Source organism: Calonectris borealis, chromosome W (assembly GCF_964195595.1).
Source record: "Calonectris borealis chromosome W, bCalBor7.hap1.2, whole genome shotgun sequence".
NCBI classification, from domain to species: Eukaryota; Metazoa; Chordata; class Aves; order Procellariiformes; family Procellariidae; genus Calonectris; species Calonectris borealis.
Window position 1 is genome coordinate 22929402 of NC_134351.1, and position 26668 is coordinate 22956069.

Genomic DNA, 26668 nt, shown 5'->3' on the forward strand with positions numbered 1-26668 from the left:
CTCTCTTTTTAACAAGAACCGAGCTTTAAAAAACAAGTCTTCATCCTGCTATGCACCTGCAATTTTTTTGTAGTTTTTCTGTCTCTGTTTCTTCTATCTTGACACTATTATCTGCGAACGGTTCTTTTGCCCTCACCTCAAATATCCACAAGAAAATATTTATATTAAACTTTCTGAATTTGAGCATTTGAGGCTCATTCTATATGAAAGATTTATAATTCCATGCAGAATGTTTCTTCACTCCATTTACATGGATGAGGAGCCTTAAACAGATGTCGGGAAATATAACTGCCAGAAGAGGGGTACAAAGTGTATGCACAGAAACGCAGAGGCCATTTCCCTTTCCTTACCTCAGGTAGTATGAGAGGAAGGAAGACCTGTAGCCACATTGGACTGAGGTCTCATCTTTTGGGATGTCTGTAACTGGACCCTCTTTTTGGAATGGAAGGGAGGTTTCACTGTCAGATGCAAGTCAGGGAGGGTTTATTCCTAATTCTTGGTTTGGTTATACAAGTATGAGATCTTCATGGGAACCAGTTATAAAAACCTAGTGTATGGGAAACAGAGTTGGGTACACAACATTTCCCCCAATGTTAAAATAATTTAAAATAGCTGTGGATAGCCACGTTCAAACAGATCAACCAGTAGTTATCCTTATTACAGACAAGATTAATTTTGGCAGCAGTAGAGCAGTCATTTTCCCTATATGGAAAGGAGATGAAGTATACCCTGTTAAGGCCAGACAAGAGTGGGCACTAAAAAAAAGTTGTACAATTACAGAAACTGCTATTTTAAAATGAAAATGTAAGTAATAATTTAATTTAAAAAAATGAGCAAAGGTGATGAGATTGTGTACATTAGAAAATGAAATGTGCAAGTTTTTAAAATATCCCACAGATTTTTGTAGATAAGCAAAAATCCAAAACCATAGATTTATGGTTGTTTTGGGAAGCCTATTTCTGTTAGGAGGATTCTTCAATATTTTCTTAGTTTCTCAAGTATAAGCAAAAGTTAAATTATTAAATACTTCTGAAAATATCTCTAAGGGATGTTTCAGGAAGGTCTTCTGAGACAAGCTATAAATAAAGCTTCTTTTTAGATTAAAGAGTAAAAAGGAAAGAAGGAATAAGGAATATGAAACTTCCAGCATCCTTTATGCACAGTTGATATAGGATTGCAGTATTTCTTTCCTTGGCCTCAAACAATATCATTTACTATTTATAAGGTGCAGTAATATGGTAAAGGACTTTTCCACTGTGGCCCATTTCACTAAGATTTAAAGCTTTTGGATTTAAGAAAAAAAAATTCTTTTAACTTCTGGAAGAGAACAGCATGCTACTTTCCGTGTTAAGCCATTTCTTTTATTTGAAAGGAAAATCCACACTTTTACAATAAGGAAATAAATAAAATATTTAAGGTCCAGTAAACTTTTGTGCTGATTAAAGTAAAAAAAAAATCTAGTATAAAATGTGAATCACAGTAATGTGTTTTCTTTTATAGTGAGGTCGCTTGTCAATTTTTATTCTCTGCTTTCATATAGGTAAAGATAATGAGGTCCTTCCCTTCGTATATCCTTGTGGTGGGTTGACCTTGGCTGGATGCCAGGTGCCCACCAAGCCACTCTATCACTCCCCTCCTCAGCTGGACAGGGGAGAGAAAATATAATGAAAGGCTCATGGGTCGAGATAAGGATAGGGAGAGCTCACTCACCAATTACCGTCACGGGCAAAACAGACTCGACTCGGGAAAATTAATTTAATTTATTACCAATCACATCAGAGTAGAGTAATGAGAAATAAAAACCAAATCTTAAAATACCTTCCCCCCACCCCTCCCTTCTTCCCGGGATCAACTTCACTCCCGATTTTCTCCACCTCCTCCCACCGAGAGGCACAGGGGGACAGGAGGAACGGGGGTTGCAGTCAGTTCATCACACGTTGTTTCTGCTGCTCCTTTCTCCTCACACTCTTCCCCTTCTCCAGCGTGGGGTCCATCCCATGGGCTGCAGTTCTTCATTAACTTCTCCAGCGTGGGTCTTTTCCACAGGGTGCAGTCCTTCAGGAACAGACTGCTCCAGTGTGGGTCCCCCACAGGATCACAAGTCCTGCCAGCAAACCTGCTCCAGCATGGGCTTCTCTGTCCATGGGGTCACAGGTCCTGCCAGGAGCCTGCTCCAGCACGGGCTTCCCACGGGGTCACAGCCTCCTTTGGGTGCATCCACCTGCTCCAGCGTGGGGTCCTCCACAGGCTGCAGGTGGATATCTGCTCCACCGTGGACCTCCATGGGCTGCAGGGGGACAGCCTGCCTCACCATGGTCTTCACCATGGGCTGCAGGGGAATCTCTGCTCCGGCGCCTGGAGCACCTCCTCCCCCTCCTTCTTCACTGACCTTGGTGTCTGCAGAGTTGTTTCTCTCACATATTCTCACTCCTCTCTCCTCTTGCTGCCATTTGTTGCGCAGCAGTTTTTTTCCCCCTTCTTAAATATGTTATCACAGAGGTGCTACCACCGTTGCTGATTGGCTCAGCCTTGGCCAGTGGCAGGTCCTTCTTGGAGCCGGCTGGCATTGGCTCTATCGGACATTGGGGAAGCTTCTGGCATCTTCTCACAGAAGCCACCCCTCTGTAGCCCCCCCCCCGCTACCAAAACCTTGCCACGCAAACCCAATACAAGCTGTTAGCATCCATATATTTTAATGTTTTATTTAAAGATGTAGAAATCCTTTGGAATAAGTAAAGTTTTTCTGAAATAACTTTGTACATTTCCCTTCTCTTCTGGGAAGATATATCACTAAAGACAGATGGACTTAATGTTGTGCAATTTCCATAAGATTAGGCTGGAAGGCACACTGAGATTTGATCCCTCACTCCAGCACAAGCTTGAAATTGCTTACCCCTCTCAAATATAAAGATAATGTAATATAACTATAGGCTTAGGTAATGCATAATGTTAATTTGAAAGGTAATTACTGTTTCTTAAAAAATACTAGTAAGAAGCAGTAAGGCTTCCTAAGTAGTATTGCTTAATTATGTTTTAAGCTCCTACATGTTTAAAAGATATTGCATTGCACAAGCAGTTCTTCACTATGAATATGTAGGTTTTTTATAGGAGCAAAGGCAGATGTGCTAAATAAACTAGTTGCATGCATATTTACACTGATTTTGACAGACTGGGTTTTTTTCAGCAATGTTGGAATTTGTAAAAATTACATTTAAGATAAATATTCAGTTCAGTCAGAAAAGCCCCATTTGGCCACTGCTGTAGTGACCTGTACTTACAGAGTCCACAACCAAGGTCAGAATGTCATTTTACACGTTCACTATCTTCCCTACTGACATGCCGCTCATCTAGCTGTCTGGACAGCCAAGTGCAGCAAATCCGAGCAGCACTGTTCAAACAGAACCCATCACATACCATCATGGCCACTGAAGCAAACCTTGCACGTATGAAAGAGAGAAGGTTTGTTTAAGTTTTTCTTTTCCTAACTGAAAATATTTTCTTAGAGCAGCAGCTCTTGCTGTCACTTTTTTATTGTATAGCTTCAGAACAGATTCTGAAGAAATTATTTATTAGATTATGGGTTAGGATACAGGGAAGCAGCAAGGGAGAACATAGGCTGTGTTTATTTCTGTTTTATCCCCATTCAGTTTTTAAGTAACTCCAGAGCTAGACCTGATCTTTCAAACTAAGATTCTAAAGATTTGTCGGACAGTTTTAGGAGTTTGTACCTGCTGTATTCTTTCTGCATTAGGAGTATTTAATTTGGCTTCCAGAATCCTTTATCCTTGAACTGGAGAGTTTTATGTAAGTAGCACAACATGCTGTAACATAGATCCTCGTTGTGTTGCTCCATTTAGTTTTCTGTTTTTCTTATATAGTTATTTTGGCCATTGTAAGCTGCAGGGATTCACCTGACCAAATATAGATGTCTACAGCTTATCCAGTCACCCTAGGCTCCTTTTCTAATCAGCAGAGAAAAATAAACACATCCAGACTGTGATTTTATCTTATCCTAAAATAGATATCTAAAATAGGTTAGATGAAGGCCACTGTAAAATGCTTATTTCTCTCCATTAACTATAAAGGGAGGTGAAAGGTTGTAGGCATTTAAAGAGTAGACCTCTAAAGATTAGAGGTGTAAACATCTTAAGTTTGGTGAGATAAGTCCTGCATAAGATCTTCGCTTCTCTCCATTGGTGTTGATTCTTTCCTGCTAAAGCACTGGAACATTTCACCTCTCCTGCTCTGTCCTTGCCAATAAAAAAGTAGGAGACAATGGGTTAATTTTGCACTCATTTCTAGTGATTTAAGGATTTTTGACTGTAGGCAATTTACAGGAAAAAAGCCTGCTGCTCTATGAAAGGATTGTGCTAGTTGAGAGTCAAGTGTAAACTCTCTTACTTGCACCTAATTTCCAAACATAACTGTCAGCAACTTCACCTTAGGATTACAGAACATTATCTAAATTTTAACAAACTTTTTTTTAAAAAAAAATCAGTGGAAACATCATGTGAAGGAAACAAAAAACCCCATGAATTCTTGCTTCAACAGTTAGAGATGTGTGAAAGTCTAGGGATTAGCATGTTCCCTTTCCATTTTCAGTATTATTTTATAATTAGCAATATTTTTTTCTAGTGGTAACTTGCAAGGAAATCACTTTTGCTCTTTCCAGTTTGCAAGTGAGATATTGACTGCACACTCACCACAGGGACAGTACAAATATCAGCTGTATGTCAGCATCATTCAGTAGAGATTTCCACCCTCTGAGGGTAGCTTTCTGTAGGTGTGAAAGTAGATGCATCTTCTCCATTTACCAGTTTTGTTTGTCTGTACTTTCATTTAAACAGTTTTTGCTAATAGCCATGGGAGCAGACATTAATTTGGTGAACTTAGCCTAAAAGTCTGATAGCTGTAGATAACTGAATAATCAATTCTGGAATTTTGGAGCAAGTGTATAAGCAGTCTGAGAGTCAAGAACTATCAGAGAAGAATGAAAGGTTGTACCTGAAGTGAAAAGAAAAATTGGAAAGGTTTATTCCAACAGTGCATAATTAATGTGGAAGTATGTTTTTCTTTCCTCTTTCCTATATGGCAGGAGGAACTTTACTAGTGAACTTTAAAAAGCTGATACATTATCATGCATTATCTGAAAATACACTTCACATGAAATGTTCAGTTTCAAAGACAAATGCATGATATTTAACCTTAAAACCTAACTGTCTTTAGGGAGAAGCAGTTGATTCCAAAGAAAACAATGCCTGACTGAGAAGCAGTAAGACCTCCTGAAGGAGGGAAAACAAATTAAAACATCATTGTAAAATATGGCCCCATCTAATTTACTTTTCATTTTGCAGTAGCAAGGAAAGAATATAGCCCCATTGACCTAAGTACTGCAGAAGTGCATGGTGATTCCTATTTATGCCAAAAATATGAAGGTCCTTGGAATTTTTTTGAAAATGGTGAAACTTAACATCATGCCAGTCTTGCAGCAAATGATGACCTCCATATTCCATTAGATCAGTATAGGCATACACACATACATGTCTGTTTAATAAAATTTTGCTAACAACAAAAGATTAGCTATTATCTTGGGGTTTGTATACATATAAAAGCAGTTACATTTGTTGGATACCGGTCAAAGTTTCGACCGAAATTCAAAAAATAAGAAATAAATGCTTTTGTACAGCTTCAGCTCACAGACATGTAAAATGTTAGTATAGGAATACAAGACGACAGCAATGGAGGGAAACCTTAATTTTCCCTAGCTCTCTTGCAGGAGAGTGAAAGAAGATAGAGGTAAATAATACTTTTAAGAGACATTCTTTATATACGCTCTCCTTATTTTGTTACATATCAGGCAACCTTACATTTTGGTAGATTCAAAAGATATTAGCGAGATTAGGTTGACTGCTCAGGCTCTGGAATGTGGCAGGAAAATATGTTAGGCATAAGAATTAACATTTATGTAAATGCTATACATACTCTATAATATGTAGGAACTAGGAACGCTTGCTGTATTTGCTCAGGTTTTTTTTCTTAATATGCTTTATTTATGTTTTCCATAGCGCATCCCCTACGAAGCTTCTCACAACCCCCATAATCTCTGCCAGTCCCTCTTTCCAATGTGAAACCTCTTTGACCCTTCCTAGTCCCTCTTGCTGGAATTTATTAACCTGTCCTTGCCTTCCTTCCTCCAACCTGCACTGACGCCCTGCAACCTGCACTGACCCCCCTAAGACTGCTCTTCCCATCCTGGATCCACTCTATCCATGCTGTAAAACTGAATGGTTTTACCTGAAGCACGGGCCAGGGAACTGAATTTTGCCTTTACTGCTGCAGTCTCGAACCATCTTTATAAGCAAGATCCAAGAGAATTCTTTCAATCCTTGACATCAGTCTATAGATTTATGACCTTACCAGCTTCACAGTTTCATCTTAGGGGTAAATTTTCCAGCCACTCTTCCCCAAGCCTATAGCGTTGCATGGGGTTGTTGTGACCCAAGTGCAGGACTCAGCACTTAGCCTTGTTGAATCTCATACAATTGGCCTCGGCCCATCGATCCAGCCTGTCCAGATCCCTCTGTAGAGCCTTTCTACCCTCAAGCAGATCAACACTCCCGCCCAACTTGGTGTCATCTGCAAACTTACTGAGGGTGCACTCAATCCCCTCATCCACATCATAAATATATAGCTTTTTTTTTTTTAAAGACAATAGACCTATACTTTTTTAATGCACACTATGTAGTTATTTGATTAGCAGTGCAATGCAAAGGACCAGTGCTTCCAGAAACAGAGGATTTAATGAAAATTAGATTCCCCCCTCAAAATGCTGGCAGCAACTACAGAGGCTCTCCACAAAGGGATCAAATGTTTTAACTTTCTTCTGTTCCTCATTAATTTTATATAAGCAGAGTACACATGGAAAGTGTATTCTATTAAATTCAATTGCTATTATGAAAGTTAACCTGTCTCTTTGAGAGGTTTATAATCTATTTGCTGATATGCTATTAAGAATTCCATCTGCAAATTCACCTGTAGCTTTCTAAAAGGGGAAAATATGCAAGTCATTGGAAAAAGCATGTGTGCTGGTTTTGGCTGGGGTAGAGTCAATTTTGTTCATAGTAGCTAGTATGGGGCTATGTTTTGGATTTGTGCTGGAAACAGTGTTGATAATACAGGGATGTTTTAGTTACTGCTGAGCAGTGCTCACACAGAGTCAAGGCCTTTTCTGCCTCTCACACCACCCCACCAGCGAGTAGGCTGGGGGTGCACAAGAAGGTGGGAGGGGACACAGCCGGGACAACTGACCCCAACGGACCAAAGGGATATCCCGTACCATATGACGTCGTGCTCAGCATATAAAGCTGGGGGAAGAAGAAGGAAGAAGGGGACGTTCGGAGTGATGACGTTTGTCTTCCCAAGTAACCGTTACGCGTGGTGGAGCCCTGCTTTCCTGGAGATGGCTGGGCACCTGCCTGCCGATGGGAAGTAGTGAATGAATTCCTTGTTTTGCTTTGCTTGCGCACGCGGCTTTTGCTTTCCCTATTAAACTGTCTTTATCTCAACCCACGAGTTTTCTCACTTTTACTCTTTCGATTCTCTCCCCCATCCCACTGTGGGGGGAGTGAGCGAGCGGCTGTGTGGTGCTTAGTTGCTGGCTGGGGTTAAACCATGACAGCATGAAAAGACATAAGCAGACAAGTTCTTGGGTTCACATTCCATTTACCACAAAAAGTATAATGGGATATAAAAGCCTTTCAAACAAGCTATCTTACAAGGTTTTTGTGCATTCTGTTAGGAGCCTAAAATAGGCACCGTCTTAGCTTAGAAAAAGGAATTCTTTATGCCTACCATACACAAGGCTGGAGCAACCGAAAAGCTTGGAGAGAGGCATCCATTCCAGCAAAATCCCAAAATTTAACATCATAGTCATATCCACCAGTTATCAAATGGGCACCTGAAGGATCCAACCCTAAAGTAGAAACCTACATAGAAAAAATAAAAAATAAATAAAAAAAAATTAAGACCGTTCAAGCTTTTTTTTTTTTATTTTTTTCTACAGTTCTTCAGGTGTCACCAAAATATAAAATACTACTAAAGTAAAAAAATTAATTCAGTTAGTTTCTTCCTAAAATCCATCAGCTATGTTTTGTTTTTGAATTTTCACTACCTTGTACAATGTCTGAGTATTTTGGAAGGGGAATGGAAATGGAAATTACATAATCTGACTAAACCACTGAAGACAGCAGGGAAAAGTTGGTTTACAGTGTTTGTTCTCTAATTATCTCATTGCAGAATTTGGATATGTTTCATTTCTATGAAGAAAATTGTATTCTAGACTTTTCTAAAAAGTAAAAATAATATTTCTAGCAAGATACTGAAATGGCATTTAATATCCATCAGTTTAAGATTTTGCGCTAGTTTATTCAAGACAGTTCATGTGCGTATATAAGCTGTTTGGTTAAATTTGTCTTCTGAAAAAAAGAAAAGAAAAAAGTAGAAAGTTGATTAAAAAACAAAATAAAAAAAAAATTCATAAAAGCTCAAAAAAACCCCTACCAAAAACATCTGTTTAATATAGAAAATTAGCTGCTTAAAGCTACTCAGAACTTTGAGGAAAGAATGCTTAATGCTCATTACTTTAATTTGCTATCCTCAAATCAAAGGTTTATTAAAATGGGAATTTTAGTCAAAATCCTATTTTAAACCTCTATTTGAAGAACTCTATTATAGTTCTGTTCAAATCACCATATGCAAAAAGGATAGTAACAGAAAGCATCTCACTGACTAAAAATCCTTTCATTTACCTTCAAAAAGATTTCTTCTCTTTTCACATTTGTGAAAATGTTATCTACTCCTATGATTTCAAGTATCAATACAAGATTAGCTAGACAATGTGCTAAACTAATTTGCAAGTCAAGTAAAGAGCCTAACTCTCCAAAATTAAGTCGTCTACACGAGATAGTGTTGAAAAGTGATGTCAAAAACTGTAAAAGAAATAAAACAAGAATATTTTTAGAATTACTCAAAATTAAACCCAACCTGGAAATGTTAAAATGACTGATAAAGCTTTCATGAGAAGATAAAACTCATATGGAATTCATGCTTAGGTTTTAACCCCTAGAATACAATTTAACCTCCATTAGGCACTTCAAGTTAGGCAGACCATGGGTAAAACCTAGATTCTAACCAGAGGATGGCTTTTAACCATTGGACAAAAACCTGGGTCATCCCACATACATAAGATAGACAATCACCAGATTCAGAAACCCTTTCACAACAAGGAAGACAGTCTTCAGCACAAGAAAGTGAAGTGATAATAAAATAAAAAAAAAACTTCTAGAAAATGCCTGAAAAGGGATTTGAAGAGATGAGCCAGAAAGTTCTGAAGGGAAAAAATAAAAATATAAAAAAAATCTTATACTCCACCATGAACAGACTTATAGGAAATTTGGGGGGGGGGGGCACACAAAACAAAACCAAACCTCCACAAACCTGTATACACAATAAAAGATGGGAAAGCCTTACTTCCTGAGTGAAAGATAACACCTGAGAATAGTGTCATGGCTATAGGCTAGCATTGCTGAACTTCTTAGAGAAAAAAAAAATAAAAAAAAAATCAGGCCAATTATTTCAAGTGCCTAAACCTGTATTAAAAACTCCAGATATTCATGTATAAACAATTAGAATAATTTGCATATAAGGATGCTGGTCTGTATGTATCTACTTTGTATACATAAAAAGTACTGACAGTCACTATGATTTAATGCAGACACATAGAAGTACCACCGAAAGAATCTTGTCTCAAAGATATATCAGTCTACTACCGTACTTTTTTAAAAGTCTCAATAACACAGTGTATATACTAAAGCTTTAAAAAAAACTTATGTGAACTGTTGAATAGTTCCCACACAGAATGCTGTATGGAAAATGGAATTTAGCATGAGATATTCCCTTTTCCGTGCCCAGTTGAAAAAGTAACCTACAGAAAATAAATGTTTCAGTTAAAGCACCAGTTATGAATGGAATTTATTCTTGAAGTTTAAGATGGACAATTTGTTTTGCTAAAATTAGGGTTTCGTTATATGAAAGAGTACGGGCTTCTTCTGAGTTTTCTTTTTCCAGTTTCATGTAGAAAAGGTTCACTTAGATATTCCTTATTTTATCAAAGACTCATTCCTAGTCATCTTCTCTTCAGGCTCACACTGCTCCTCATGCTGGTACCTCACTATATTTCAAACATATAGTGCCATGATATAGGCAACAGTTTGAAAAAAAATTACTTTCAGGAAAACCAAGATCTTGCAGAAATGATGCTGCCCTTCACCAGGCAACTGATTCCTTCTTAATATAATTGTACTGCTTTGTTTTAGAGGCATTCACTTGCAGAAATCTTATCTTTTAGAGAAGATCTAAAACCACATTCTTCTAAAGAATGCAAAGGATCATCAGATGTCTGTCATCAACAGATGAGCACATGTCTCAGAAGAAATGCAGGTGGAATAGCAGACGAGGGAAAAGCGATATCATCACCTTTGCCTGCCACCTTTCTACGTATTTATGAGTTTTATGGTTTAAGATTGCCACATATTATTAAGCTTTTAAGTTATTATAGATAAAATTTTCTAAAACTGGAGTTTATTTTAAAAGAAATGGGAGTCTGAAGCTTAGTTTAAAAATAAAGTAAAAAATATGTATTGTTTGGATAATTCATATTTTCTATTTAAAATAATAGTATAGCAACTTTAGAAAAAGATATGGCTAGTTTCAGGAACAATCAGTAATCTGTTCTTATTTTATTAGGCAGTTATTCAAGAAGATAAACATTTTCATCCAGATTGCAAAAAAAGATGTCTTTAAAATTGTATAGATAATTTTTTGTTGATTTTCAGTTTAAGTCAGTATTGCAAGATAATGTTACCTGAAAATAATGGCAAAGGCCTACTATCAATACCACCCACTGAATCTGTCCTAACTTCTTTCACAGTGACAATGAAGGAGGTAAATTTGGAGTGTTTCTCTTTCTGTTATCATCTTTAATATTCTCCCTGCCTGACTTCACAAACATATTTTCACAATCTTTTTCCAGTATTTCCTAATGCAGGCTACTCTGTTTGTATATGCAATAGACCTTGCCAAAGGCTTTTCAGATTGATTTCATTTGAAGAACTTAATACTTTTGCAACAGCAAAAGTACCAAACAACTTTTAAATCGTTACTAGCAATTGTCTTTTGTAAGTGCGTGCTGTATTCTCAGATCTTATGGTCACGAAGCTGGCCACATCAGTTCCATGGATAAAATTATTTTCAGGATTTTTATGACAGGCTTCCAGGACTTCATGCTCCAAAGATATGCTGTCCAAAACATCCAGCCATTACAGAAATCTTTTTTTAAATGTTGAAGATGTTTATGTGATGATACATTCTGCATTTTATCATTCTTATTTGTTGTAAGATGACATTATTTTCCATTTGCAAAGCTGAGATATGACCTGGAATTTTATGGATTTCAGAATCTACATAGATTTGTCTTGTTTCAGCTTTAAATGTTATAAGAAACAGGTTAAGTCTTTCTGTGTTGAATGTTTGAATCTAGAATTAGTTAACTGAAGTTTTTTGTTGTTCTGGTTTTTGTATTTTCTGAGTCTTGAGGCTGTCATCAACAGAATATCCATACAACCAGTACTAATGGTTAGTCAAGTTTTTTGTGCTAGGTTTCCATAAAGCACTGTCAGGCAATTAAATTCCCTGTTCCTCTTTTACTTCTCTGAAAAAGCATGAAACCACCTTGGTAAGTGGAGCGAGAGCTTGCAGTTTGCTTTTAACTGCTGAGGTTGTTGCTTCCAGCCTGAGCTCTTGTCTCAGGGGGCAATTAAAACTTAAGTACCACCTTGTTCGTTTTGGGTTCCATTGCAGGGCGCAACCTTAAAATCAGAATCATAGAACGGTTTGGGTTGGAAGGGACCTTAAAGATCATCTAGTCCCAACCCCCCTGCCATGGGCAGGGATACCTTCCACTAGATCAGGTTGCTCAAAGCCCCATCCAACCTGGCCTTGAACACTTCCAGGGAGGGGGCATCCACAACTTCTCTGGGCAACCTGTTCCAGTGCCTCACCACCCTCACAGTAAAGAATTTCTTCCTAATATCTAATCTAAATCTACCCTCTTTCAGTTCAAAACTGTTACCCCTCCGTCCTATCACTACACTCCCTGAGAAAGAGCCCCTCCCCATCTTTCCTGTAGGCCCCCTTTAAGTACTGGAAGGCTGCTATAAGGTCTCCCCAGAGCCTTCTCTTCTCTAGGCTAAACAACCCCAACTCTCTCAGCCTTTCCTCATAGGGGAGGTGCTCCAGCCCCCCTGATCATCTTCGTGGCCCTCCTCTGGACCCGCTCCAACAGGTCCATGTCTTTCTTACGCTGGGGGCCCCAGAGCTGAACACAGTACTCCAGGTGGGGTCTCACAAGAGCAGAGTAGAGGGGGAGAATCAACTCCCTCAACCTGCTGTCCACGCTTCTTTTGATGCAGCCCAGGATGTGATTGGCTTTCTGGGCTGCGAGCGCACATTGCTGGCTCATATTCAGTTTTTCATCCACCAATACCCCCAAGTCTTTCTCTGCAGGGCTGCTCTCAATCCACTCATTGCCCAGCCTGTATCCATGTTTGGGATTGCCCCGACCCAGGTGCAGGACCTTGTACTTGGCCTTCCTGAACTTCATGAGGTTTGCACAGGCCCACCTCTCTAGCCTGTCCAGGTCCCTCTGGATGGCATCCCTTCCCTCTAGAGTATCAACCACACCACTCAGCTTGGTGTCATCCACAAACTTGCTGAGGGTGCACTCAAGTTATTCTTAAAAAGTCATTGTGGAATGTGGCAAATCCCCTTTCTATCTCAGAGAAACAGAAAGTAGCAGCAAGAAGCATTTGCATCAGGCAAAAGAGTGCTTCCAGCTGGTCGAGGGAGGCAATTATTCCCCTCTACTCAGCCCTGTTGAGACACATCTGTAGTGCTGGGTCTAGTTCTGAGCTCCCCAGTACAAGAGAGATACAAGCATTTTAGAGTGAGTCCAGTGAAGGACTGCAAAGATGATTAAAGGCTTGGAGTATCTGACACAGAAGGAAAGGCTGAGAGAACTGGGATTGTTCACCCTGGAGAAGAGAAGGCTCATGGGGGGTCTTATGTATAAATACTTGAGGGGGGCAGGGGGGCAAGCAGATGAAGCAAAGCTCAGTGGTGCCCAGTGACAGGACAAGAAGCAATAGGCACAAAATGAATTACAGGAAATTCCACTTAAACATAAGAAAATGTTGGTTGCTTTTTTTTATGGTGGGGGTGGTCAAACATTGGAACAGGTTGCCCAGAAAGGCTGTAGAGTCTCCATCCTTGGAAATATTCAAAACCAAACTGGACAATGTCCAGAGCTACCTGTAGTAGTTGACCCTGCTCGGAGTAGGGGTGCTGAATTAGATGATCTCCAGAGCCCTCTTCCAACCACAATCGTTCTGTGATTGTGTAAAATCCAGTATCAGTGGGTGGGTATCTACCTATGTGCATAGGTAGGCCAGGCCAGGGAAATGCTTCTTTTCCTGCTATTGACATGCTTATTTGCCTGGAGAGCTGGGAGGCAGGACCTGCTGTAACCTGCAATTTGATGTTTAGCATTTCCAGTGATAAAGATGTCTACCTGAGTTATTCTAAGTGTAAACAGTAGGAAAGTTAGGGGCATCAAAGGATAAATGCTCTTCTTAAGAATTATTTTTGTATGGTAAAGATTCCCCTTCCTCCCCTCACTCCCAATGTTAAGGCCTAGTCTACAATGATCCCTTTGTTGTATAGTTATTTAGAATTTTTACTTCTTTGGGATTATGTGATTGGGAAAAAATTATTAGGATTTAGTTCAGGAATTCAGTATTTTGCTCTATTTAAAGTATTGCCCATTTCTAAAATAATCTGAAAATCTGCATAAGTAGTTTTTATTATTTCTTATAAAGTAGGTTTATATGCCACTGGCTTAATAAAATTACTTGTATGTTCAGAGCTTGTATTTGTTTAGTTTTTAACAAATTATATTCTGGGGACATTTTACGGTTTCAGAAGATTTATAGTGCTGCATTTTATGGCAGTTCTTATGCTTGCTCTGGAGCATGTGCCATGGTGGTTTTAAGTGTGCTGTGCATGTTTGACAAGTTAGAAACTTAGCAATCCCCATCAGCACTGAGCCACACTGTCTCAGGCTTTGTTTTTGTTGGCTGGTATCCAGTATCATGCTATAAAATACATTTTCTTGACAGTAGAAAGTGGAGAACCATATTAACTACAAAGTTTAAAAAGGCTGGCCAAACATGTGCAATAAATATTAATAAAAGACCACCCACCTTTGACCCTCAATACTTGTTATTAGCTTTGTGTGTTTTAGAGTTACCGTAGCATTTTGAGTAATAGCACTACGTAACAGTATGTAAGAATCTCTTATTTAAATCAAACAACTTATTAGCAACTCTGTATTGATTATTTTGGTAGCTTGTGGCAGGGATCATGGAGATACTGCATTACCAGAATTTTACTTTGTACTTCAGAGTTACATGTAAAAAGATTGTTGCCCTTTAGTTGTCTCATAATAAATAAACCAGCTGTATTTGTACCTGTAAGTAGGTATGCATAATGTTGTATGTATATCTATGCAGTGGACAGGATGTTTTATAGAGGAACCTTGTAAAGAATGATCAGTTGATTCATGTAAACTCATCTCACTCAATTTTTCTTCTTAAACAAGAACACAAAGCAGAAAAACAGCTCTGAAGACTCATCCATCATCTTGTAGTAAAATGAAGTTCTAATTCATGATGACTGAATGGGCTTCAGATTTTTTTCTTTTTTTTGTGTGTTATATGCCTCGTAAGATTCAAAAACATGGGATATGGACCAAACCAGAGATAGTAAGGAACACGAAATGGGAAGTGATTCAGGAGTCCCTAGAGCTGATACATAACCGTTCTCTTCCAGATTAGATGGTTCTCATCTCCCAAGTTATAGGGCTATATTTCACTTGCACCCCTAATTATATTTTAGCTTTGCTGTATTTCTCTTGTTAAGACATTAATGGTTCCTATTTTGTGAATTTCATGAGGTTCGCATGGGCCCATTTCTCTAGCCAGTCAAGGTCCCTCTGGATGGCAACCCGTCCCTCTAGAGTATCAGCTGCACCACTCAGCTTGGCGTCATCTGCAAACTTGCTGAGGGTGCACTCAATCCCACTGTCCATGTCCCCGACAAAGATGTTAAATAATACTGATCCCAATACAGACCCCTGAGGGACCCCACTCGTGACTGGTCTCCAACCGGACATCAAGCTGTTGACTGCAACTCTTTGAGTGCGACCATCCAGCCAATTGTTTATCCACCAAGTGGTCCACCCGTCAAATCCATGTCTCTCCATTTTAGAGATGTCCTGGTTTTGTCTGGGAGAGAGTTAATTTTCTTCCTAGTAGCTGGTATAGTGCTGTGTTTTGGATTTAGTATGAGAAGAATGTTGATAACACACTGATGTTTGAGTTGTTGCTAAGTAGTGCTTACATTCGTCAAGGACTTTTCAGCTTCCCATGCTCTGCCAGGTGCACAGGAAGCTGGGAGGGACCATCAACCCCAGCGACAGACACTGGCTACTCAAACCCCCGCTACAGAAACCATGGGTACTCCAACCCCTGTCACAGGCACTGCAGCTATTCCAACCCCAGTGACAGGCACTGCAGCTACCCAAACCCCAGCGACAGTCACTGAGGCTGAACCAGAGAACCAACCTGTGCCGGTATCAGTCGCCCCTATGCAGAAGAAGAAATACACAAGGAAACCAGGTCGTTTAGTAAGGGATGAAGATGAACCAGGGCCATCAGGAGAACAGGAGGAGGAAGAGGCAGAACCCATAAATGAGATGGTAACCACCCGATCCCTATCCCTGAGTGAGCTGCGAGATATGCAAAAAGATTTCAGCCGTTGTCCAGGCAAGCACATTGTCACCTGGCTGCTCCAATGCTGGGATAACAGGACATGTAGCCTGGAATTGGAGGGTAGGGAAGTCAAGCAGCTGGGATCCCTTTCCAGGGAAGGGGGCATTGACAAAGCGATTGGACAAGGGGCACAAGTCCTCAGCCTCTGGAGGCGACTCCTGTCACGCATGAAGGAAAGGTATCCCTTCAAGGAAGATGTTATATATCGCCCAGGCAAATGGACCACTATGGAGAGAGGTATCCAGTACCTGAGGGAATTAGCCGTGATGGAGGTGATTTATGATGAACTGAACAATGAGCAGTTATACAAAGATTCAGATGAAGTCAAATGTACCCGACCCATGTGGCAGAAATTTGTACGGAGTACATCAGCATCACACGCAAACTCATTGGCAGTAATGACCTGGAGAGATGGAGAGGAACAAACGGTGGATGAACTGGCTGGCCAACTCCGGCAATATGAAGAAAGTCTCTCTTCCTCCCTACGGGCCTGTGTCTCTGCTGTGGAGAAACTGTCTTGGGAGGTCCAGCAACTCAAAGAGGATATGTCCTACTCCCCACCTGCACGGGCCAGTGTTGTAGCCATTAGGAGTAAGTATCCATCTCCTCAAGAGAGGAGATATCGTAGGTACACAACCCAGGGCACCCTGTGGTTTTACCTGTGTGACCAAGGAGAGGACATGAGGAAGTGGGATGGAAAATCTACCTCAGCCCTAGAGGCACGGGTACGTGAGTTGCAAGGAAAAACAACCACAAAAGGGGGTTCTTCCAGGAAAACTGCTGCTCCTGTCTCCAGTGAGCAGTTCCCCAGAGAGAGTAGAAGGGCTGATTCCACTTCCGACCTTAATAAAGGGACTTCTGATTTGTACTTACAAGAAGTGGGTAGCGAATACGATGACCAGGACTAGAGGGGCCCTGCCTCCGGCCAGGTGGAGGAAAGGGACAACCGGGTTTACTGGACTGTGTGGATTCGATGGCCTGGCACATCAGAGCCACAGGACTATAAGGCTCTCGTAGACACTGGTGCACAGTGTACCCTGATGCCATCAAGCTATGAAGGGGCAGAACCCATCTGTATTTCTGGAGTGACAGGGGGATCCCAAGAGTTAACTGTATTGGAGGCCGAAGTGAGCCTAACCGGGAATGAGTGGCAGAAGCACCCCATTGTGACTGGCCCAGAGTCTCCGTGCATCCTTGGCATAGACTACCTCAGGAGAGGGTATTTCAAGGACCCAAAAGGGTACTGGTGGGCTTTTGGTATAGCTGCCCTGGAGACGGAGGAAATTAAACAGCTGTCCACCTTGCCCAGCCTCTCGGAGGATCCTTCTGTTGTGGGGTTGCTGAGCGCTGAAGAACAGCAGGTACCAATCACTACCACAACAGTGCACCGGCAGCAATATCGCACCAACCGAGATTCCCTGCTTCCCATCCATGAGGTGATTCATTGACTGGAGTGCCAAGGAGTGATCAGCAAGACTCGCTCACCCTTTAACAGTCCCATATGGCCAGTGCGAAAGTCCAATGGAGAGTGGGGACTAACAGTAGACTGTTGTGGCCTGAATAAAGTCACGCCGCCACTGAGTGCTGCCGTGCCGGACACGCTAGAACTCCAATACGAACTGGAGTCAAAGGCAGCCAAGTGGTACGCCACAAATGATATCGCTAATGCGTTCTTCTCAATCCCTTTGGCAGCAGAGTGCAGGCCACAGTTTGCTTTCCCTTGGAGGGGCGTCCAGTACACCTGGAACCGACTGCCCCAGGGGTGGAAACACAGCCCTACCATTTGCCATGGACTGATCCAGACTGCACTGGAACAGAGTGAGGCTCCAGAACACCTTCAATACATTGATGACATCATTGTGTGGGGCAACACAGCAGAAGTAGTGTTCGAGAATGTGGGAGAATAGTGCAAATCCTTCTGAAGGCTGGTTTTGCCATAAAACAAAGTAAGGTCAAGGGACCTGCACAGGAGATCCAGTTTTTAGGAATAAAATGGCAAGATGGACGTCGTCAGATCCCAATGGATGTGATCAACAAAATAACAGCCATGTCCCCACCAACTAGCAAAAAGGAAACACAAGCTTTCTTAGGTGTTTTGGGATTTTGGAGAATGCATATTCCAAATTACAGCCTGATTGTAAGCCCTCTCTATCAAGTGACCAGGAAGAAGAACAATTTCAAATGGGGCCCTGAGCAACAACAAGCCTTTGAACAAATTAAACGGGAGATAGTTCATGCAGTAGCCTTTGGGCCAGTCCGGGCAGGACAAGATGTAAGGAATGTGCTCTACACCGCAGCCGGGGAGAATGGCCCTACCTGGACCCTCTGGCAGAAAGCACCAGGGGAGACTCGAGGTCGACCCTTAGGGTTCTGGAGTCGGGGATACAGAGGATGCGAGGCCCACTATACTCCAACTGAGAAGGAGATATTGGCAGCATATGAAGGGATTCGAGCTGCTTTGGAAGTGGTTGGTACTGAAGCACAGCTCCTCCTGGCACCCCGACTGCCGGTGCTGGGCTGGATGTTCAAAGGGAGCGTCCCCTCTACACATCATGCAACCGATGCTACGTGGAGTAAGTGGGTCGCAGAAACTGCTGAAGGAGAAGGTGAATCGAGTCAGTTTGCAGAGGTGAAAGCCATCCAGCTGGCCTTGGGCATTGCCGAACGAGAAAAATGGCCAGTACTTTATCTCTATACTGACTCATGGATGGTGGCAAACGCCCTGTGGGGGTGGTTGCAGCAGTGGAAGCAGAACAACTGGCAGCGCAGAGGTAAACCCATCTGGGCTGCCGCACTGTGGCAAGATATTGCTGCCCGGGTAGAGAACCTGGTTGTAAGAGTACGTCATGTAGATGCTCACGTACCCAAGAGTCGGGCCACTGAAGAACATCAAAACAACCAGCAGGTGGACCAGGCTGCTAAGATCCAAGTGGCTCAGGTGGATCTGGACTGGCAACATAAGGGTGAATTATTTATAGCCTGGTGGGCCCATGATGCGTCAGGCCATCAAGGAAGAGATGCAACATATAGATGGGCTCGTGATCGAGGGGTGGACTTGACCATGGACGCTATTGCACAGGTTATCCATGAATGTGAAACATGCGCTGCCATCAAGCAAGCCAAGCGAGTAAAGACTCTCTGGTATGGGGGACGATGGTTGAAATACAAATATGGGGAGGCCTGGCAGATTGATTATATCACACTCCCACAAACCCGCCAAGGCAAGCGCCATGTGCTCACCATGGTGGAAGCAACCACCGGATGGCTGGAAACATATCCCGTGCCCCATGCCACTGCCCGGAACACCATCCTGGGCCTTGAAAAGCAAGTCCTATGGCGACATGGCACCCCAGAAAGAATTGAGTCAGACAACGGGACTCATTTCCGAAACACCCTCATAGACACCTGGGCCAAAGAGCATGGCATTGAGTGGGTATATCACATCCCCTACCATGCACCAGCCTCTGGGAAAATCGAACGATACAATGGACTGCTAAAGACAACACTGAGAGCAATGGGTGGTGGGACATTCAAGCATTGGGATACACACTTAGCAAAAGCCACCTGGTTAGTCAACACCAGGGGATCTGTCAATCGAGCTGGCCCTGCCCTACTGTAGATGGAGATAAAGTCCCTGTTGTGCACATAAGATATATGCTGGGGAAGACAGTCTGGGTTACTCCTGCCTCTGGCAAGGGAAAACCCATCCGTGGGATTGCTTTTGCTCATGGACCTGGGTGCACTTGGTGGGTAATGCGAAAGGATGGGGAAGTCCGGTGTGTACCTCAAGGGGATTTGATTTTGGGTGAAAATAGCCAATGAACTGAATTGCATGATGTTAATTGCTATATAATACTATATGTCATATCAACTGTATTGCAGTAAGAATCACCCTGATTAATGAAGAATGAACTTTGATGCAATCAAGCAAAGTGCAGTGATAATGGTTCCAGAACTGGCTTCAGGATGCAACAATCCAACACCACACACCATCTCTCCTGCCCTGAAGGACTGTCGTGACAGATGGAGCCCAAACTCATGGACTAAATGAACTCTATGGACATTTTAGATGTATGGCCCATAGACTAAGGGAATGATATCTGTGTGTATATATCAAAAGACAAGAAAAGTGGTGGTGATTAATTGGAATATATTGGAAAATGTGAGACCTGGGCATGATGTAGATGGTGTAGAATAAGGGGTGGATACTGTCCTTGTTTCGTCTCGGATAGAGTTAATGTTCTTCCTAGTAGCTGCTATAGTGCTGTGTTTTGGATTTAGTATGAGAAGAATGTTGATAACACACTGATGTTTGAGTTGTTGCTAAGTAGTGCTTACATTCGTCAAGGACTTTTCAGCTTCCCATGCTCTGCCAGGTGCACAAGAAGCTGGGAGTGAGGACAGCTAACCCAAATGGCCAACAGGGTATTCCATACCATATGACGTCATTCTCTGTACATAAACTGTGGGTTGTTGGTGGAGGGGCGATCGCTGCTTGGGGTCGGGCTGGGCATCGGTCAGCGGGTGGTGAGCAATTGCATTGTGCATCACTCATTTTGTATATTCTATCATTATTATTATTATTATTATTTTCCCTTCCTTTTCTGTTCTATTAAACTGTCTTTAGCTCAACCCATGAATTTACTTTTTTTTCTTTTCTCGATTCTCTCCCTATCCCACTGGGGGTGGGTGGCAGTGAGTGCGTGGCTGTGTGGTGTTTGGCTGCCTGCTGAGTTAAACCACAAGAAGAGGCAAGGATGTTGTGCGGGACAGTATCAAATGCTTTGCACAAGTCCAGGTAGATGACGTCAGTCGCTCTTCCCTTATCCACCAATGCTGTAACCCTGTCGTAGAAGGCCACCACATTTTCAGGCACGATTTGCCTTTAGTGAAGCCATCTTGGCTGTCACCAATCACCTCTCTGTCCTCTATGTGCCTTAGCATATTTTCCAGGAGGATCTGCTCCATGATCTTCCCAGGCACAGCGGTGAGACTGACAGGCCTGTAGTTCCCCGGTCCTTCCTTTTTTTCCCTTTTTAAAAATGGGGGTTATGTTTCCCCTTTTCCAGTCACTGGGAACTTCACCAGACTGCCACGACTTCTCAAATATGATGGAGAGTGGCTTAGCAACTTCATCTGCCAGTTCCCTCAGGACCCACGGATGCATCTCATCAGGTCCTATGGACTTGTGCACATTCAGGTTCCTTAGATGGTCTCGAACCTGATCGTCTCCTACAGTGGGCAGTACTTCATTCTCCCAGTCCCTGCCTTTGGATTCTGTGAATTGGGCAGCATAGCTAGAGCACTTGCCGGTGAAGACTGAGGCAAAAAAGTTGTTGAGTACCTCAGCCTTCTCCATGTTGGTTGTAGCTAGGTCTCCCATTTCACTCATCAGGGGGGTACAGTTTCTTTCATCTTCTTTTGTTGTCCTATGTACCTGAAGAAACCCTTCTTGTTATTTTTTACGTCCCTAGCCAAGTTCAGCTCCAGCTGTGCCTTCGCTTTCCCGATCCCCTCCCTGCACTCCCGGGCCATATCCCTATAATCTCCCCAGGATGTGTATCCCTGCCTCCACTGCCCATGCATTTTGGTTTTGTGTTTTAGTTTGGCTAAGAGGTCTTGACTTAGTCAAGCTGGCCTCCTGCCTCCCCTGCCCAACTTCTTGCGCATCGGGATTAAGAGCTCTTGCGCCCTAAGAAAAAACGTCTTTAAATATCTCCCAGTTCTCGTTCGCTCCTTTGCCTCTGAGGGCAGTTTCCCAAGGGATCCCACACACTAGCGCCATAAACAGTTGAAAGTTTGCCTTTCTGAGGTTTAGGGTCCTGACTCTACTTTTTACCCGTCCTGTACCCCTCAAGACTGAGAATTCCACCAGGGCATGATCACTGCAGCCCAGGCTACCTCCAGTCTTGACCTCTGTGAATTTCTTCCACATTAGTGAGCAACAGGTCCAGCAGTGCCTCTCCTCTGGTCAGGCTCTCCATCACCTGTACTAGGAAGTTGTCCTCAATGCACTCCAGTAGTTTCCTGGACTGCTTGCAGTTCGCTGTGCCGCTATTCCAGCAGATGTCCAGGTGGTTGAAGTCCCCTGTCAGGATCAGGGCCTGTGAGCGTGATGCTTCCTGCAGTTGAAGAAAGAACTCTTCATCAACCTCCTCTTCTTGATCGGGTGGCCTGTCGTAGACACCAAACACAAAGTTTCCTTTGTTGGTTTGGTCTCTAATTTTCACCCATAAGCTCTTGACCTGTGCATTGCTGTTCTTCAAAGATAGCTCTGTGCAATCAATCCCATTTTTGGCATAGAGGGCAACTCCCCCACCTCTCCTTCCTTGCCTGTCCCTTCTGAATAGCTTATAGCCATCAATCACAGCACTCCAATCATGCGATTCATCCCACCAGGTTTCTGTGATAGCAATCAGGTCGTAGTTTTCCATCTGAGCAGCGGCTACCAGCTCCTCCTGTTTGTTTCCCATGCTGTGTGCATTGGTATAGAGGCACTTCAGCTGGGCTATTGGCCACATCCCCTTTTTAGAGGAGTTCACCCTAATTCCCTTGAGGCAATTCACAGGTGCTTCCCTGTTGCTTCCTAATGCCTCAGCAGCCCCTGGCTCTTCTCTAGTGCTTAGAACTCCATCCCCTTCACCCCCTAAATCTAGTTAAATCTAATTAAACTCCACTTACCGATTATGTCACTGTGATGTTGTCCGAAAAGCGGATTCATGCCCGGCGTGCAAGTAACCAATTCCACACGCTCAGGAGAGATATTGTTTTATTCAGGCCTGGGTGCTCGGTGGACTTGCCACAAATCAAGCACACCTGGTCTAGTCACTTTTCTGTTTATATCCATGCTTCTCATACATATTTTAAGTTTCTCTTTTACATATTCATTACATTTCCAAGAACTAATTATAATATTACATCATCCTAGACACATGCGCACTAAAGTCTTTAGGGTCTTCTTGAGGGTCTCGGGTGGTCTCTGGTGGTCAGCAGGGTAGTGAACTCTTCATGAACCCGTTCCTTTCTTTCCTTATAAGGTCGAGGTTTGTCTCCGAGCCATGTCTGGACCACGTTCATTTATGGTTCTTAATTTCAAGGTTAATCATTACTAGGGTCTAACAATGCTACACACCTGCAAACACAATACCTGCTAGTTACCTAACTCCTAAGCAACAAGTCTTCATTGTTTAGAATTAAAGAAGCGAGCAGTATCGAATAAGAGGTACTGTAACAGACTGTACCTACTGCATCAATTCCCCCCTTTGAGACTTATGATGTTGAGCATCATGAGTCTCACACCATTCACTTATAATAAGCATTTGGTCTACAAAAAGATATACATTGAATTATAAAACAAGTAATTATAACTAAGATGACGATCAGTATTGCAAATAAGAACAACTGTCTGAGCCAATTTAAATTTGGAAGCCATGAAAATTTACTTCTCGGGTTAAAAGTTCCCAGATATTTCGATTTCTATCCCATTTTGGCAATAGAAATTGGGATTCAGCTTTACTGATCGTCATAATTAATATCAACAGGCTCCACATTATCTACTCCTAAACCCACAATTTCCTAATTAATTTGGTTTCCCTTCTAACAATAAATATTTTAAATATCACAAATAATTCAGCAACATCTCTGATAAATCATCAAGTATGCCTTAAAGTTAATTTCAATGGTCCCTTAGGTATAGATGTCCACAGTCTAGGAGTTATTTTCTTTATTCTGGTGTAATGAATCCAAGAATCTTCTTTTAATTTTACAGCAGTGTTTGTTGTTAATAACACTTGGAAGGGTCCTTTCCACTTTTCTCCAAGGGGGTCGTCCTTCCACGTTCGCAGGTAGACTTGGTCTCCTGGACTGAATGAATGTACCAGAAATTCAAGGGGTAAAAGTGTGATAAACTCGCCATTTTACTCAAAGACAAGAGATATTCAGTTAACACTTTTTCTCCTATTATGTGCATTTGTTCAAACCTTTCTGTTAGATTGACATTATAAGGTTTACTACACAAAATTTCAAATGGACTTACTTTTTCTCTAGCTCTTGGGGTTACCCTAATTCTTAACAAGGCAAGTGGTAAAGCTTCAATCCATTTCAACTGAGCTTCCTGACATACTTTAGAAATTTGTCTCTTTAATATTTGGTTACTCACATTCTTAATAACCTCCGCTACAAAATGTGGGCCTCTGTCAGAGGACATCCCTAAAGGGACTCCAAATCTTGGAATAATTTCCTTTAATAAGTGTCTTGTTATCTGTCGTGGTTTAACCTGGCAGGCAGCCAAATACCACGCAGCCGCTTGCTCACTCCCCCCGCCCCCCCAGTGGGACGGGGAGAAAATCGGAAGGGTAAGAGTGAGGAAAAACTCGTGGGTTGAGATAAAGACAGTTTAATAGAACAGGGAAAAAAAGGGAAAATAATAATGATAATGATAAAATATACAAAATGAGTGATGCACAATGCAATTGCTCACCACTCGCGCTGACCAATAACCAAGTAGCAATCGGTACTTCCTGGATCACGCCTACCCTTCATATACTGAGCATGACGTCACATGGTATGGAATACCCCATTGGCCAGCTGGGCTGGCTGTCCTGATTATGTTCCCTCCCACCTTGTGTACCTAGCTCAGTCAGTAGGCATGGGAGCTGTCCTTGGACTAGGAGGGCACTTAGCAACAACTGAAAACATCAGTGTGTTATCAACATTCTCCTCATACTAAATCCAAAACACAGCACTAGGAAGAAATTTAACCCTATCCCAGCCGAAACCAGGACATTACCTCTTTTGCCTTGTTGGTTTGACTCGGGAAAGCTTCTGGCCATCCAGAGAAGGTATCTACCAATACCAATAAATATCGGTATTGATTGCACCTTGGTAATTCTGAAAAATCTATTTGCCAATACTCACCAGGAGTTATGCCTTTTCTTACCTCTCCAGGAGGGGGTCAGATTTGTATTTTCGGATTGTTCCTAAGACAAATCTCAGATTTATTACTCACACTTTTAGCAATCAATAACATTTTAGTCCCTATTGCATATCGTTTTACCGATTCAACCATTGCTTCTGCTCCCATATGTGTCTCAGCATGGGTTGTGACCATCAATTTCTTCATGATTTCGGGGGTTACTATACATTGTCCATATGAAGTTATCCACCATCCCTGATCATTCTTTTTGTGCTGTAATAGCTTAGCTAACTTATTTTCTTTTTCGTTATAATTTGGGGATTCTATTTGAATTTATTTTGATGGAATTAAAACATAGATTGTGGTATTTAGCGCCACATGCTTGACAGCTTCATCTGCCTTTCAGTTTCCTTGTATCACTTTTGAGTTTCCTCTTTGATGCGCTTTACCATGAATCACAGCAACTTCTTTGGGTTTTTTTTGTACTGCTTCCAATAAATTTAAAACCTCTGTTCCATACTTTATAGGTGAGCCACTGGCTCTTTCTATATCGCTCCATGGGCATGAACAACTCCAAAAGCATATTTAGACTCTGTATAACCATTAAATCCTTTACCTTTAGCCAAATTTAAAGCTCTTGTCAGGGCTATGATTTCTGCCTTCTGGGCAGATGTATTTGGAGGTAATGCTTTTATTTCTCGATCTTCAGTTAAAGTTACCACAGCATAGCCAGCCCTCCTTTCTCTTTCTTCCATCAGTAAATAATTCTTCATCCGGACTTTGGAGAGGGACATCTTTCAGATCTGGCCTGCTGGCATATACCTGTTCAATGACTTGTAAACAATCATGGTTAAGATCACTCTCTTTTTCACTTGGCATTAAAGAGGCAGGATTTAAAATTGTTCTAACAATTCTTCAGGGCCTTTGGTTGCCTCATACAATGGTTTTGCCATCAAACCATAATTTGGAATCCAAAGGCGACACCATCCAGCCATTCCTAGAAATCCTCTCAACTCTCTTTTGGATTGAGGGGGTGCCATCCTGCAAATGGCTTCTTTTCTATCATTTCCCAACCTTCGCTGTCCTTGGGAAATCTCAAACCCCAAATAAATTACAGTTTGTTTTGCAATTTGTGCTTTCTTCTCTGACACCCTATACCCAGCCATTCCCAAAAAGTTTAGGAGGCTAACAGTCTTTTCTTTGCAGATCTCAATAGTATCTGCTCCCAATAGGATGTCATCAACATACTGAAGGAGGGTGATTTGATCTTCCTTACCGGACCACTGTTCCAGTTCTTTATTCAGAGCTGCTCTAAAGATGGTTGGGCTATTTTTAAACCCTTGTGGCAGCACGGTCCAGCAGAGCTGAGTCCTCCTCCCAGTCGACGGATCTTCCCATTCAAAGGCAAAAATCTTTTGACTGTTTTCTTCCAGAGGTATACAAAAGAAAGCATCTTTCAAATCCAAAACTGAGAAATGTACATTTGATTCATTGATAGTTGTTAGCAGCATATATGGATTAGGGACTACTGGATGAATGTCCACCACTAACTGGTTTATTGCTCTTAGATCTTGAACCAGCCTATATCCTTGGTTATGTGGGTTTTTTTTCACTGGAAGGATAGGAGTATTGTAATCAGATTGACATTCTCTTAAAAGTCCATATTTGAGAAAATTTTTTATTATTGGTTCCAAACCTTTTCTGGCTTCTATACTAATAGGATATTGTTTCTTTCTTACCGGTCGAACTC

At 41.8% G+C, this 26668-nt stretch overlaps 1 protein-coding gene across 1 annotated transcript in view; it reads right to left on the reverse strand.

The window, feature by feature from the left end:
- Positions 1–26668, reverse strand: part of LOC142075014 (WD repeat-containing protein 70-like) — a 314944-nt gene that overhangs the window by 203731 nt on the left and 84545 nt on the right. The window contains 2 exon segments of the mRNA XM_075136005.1: positions 7852–7985; positions 8266–8275. Of these exon segments, the coding sequence (XP_074992106.1) occupies positions 7852–7985; positions 8266–8275 (144 nt within the window).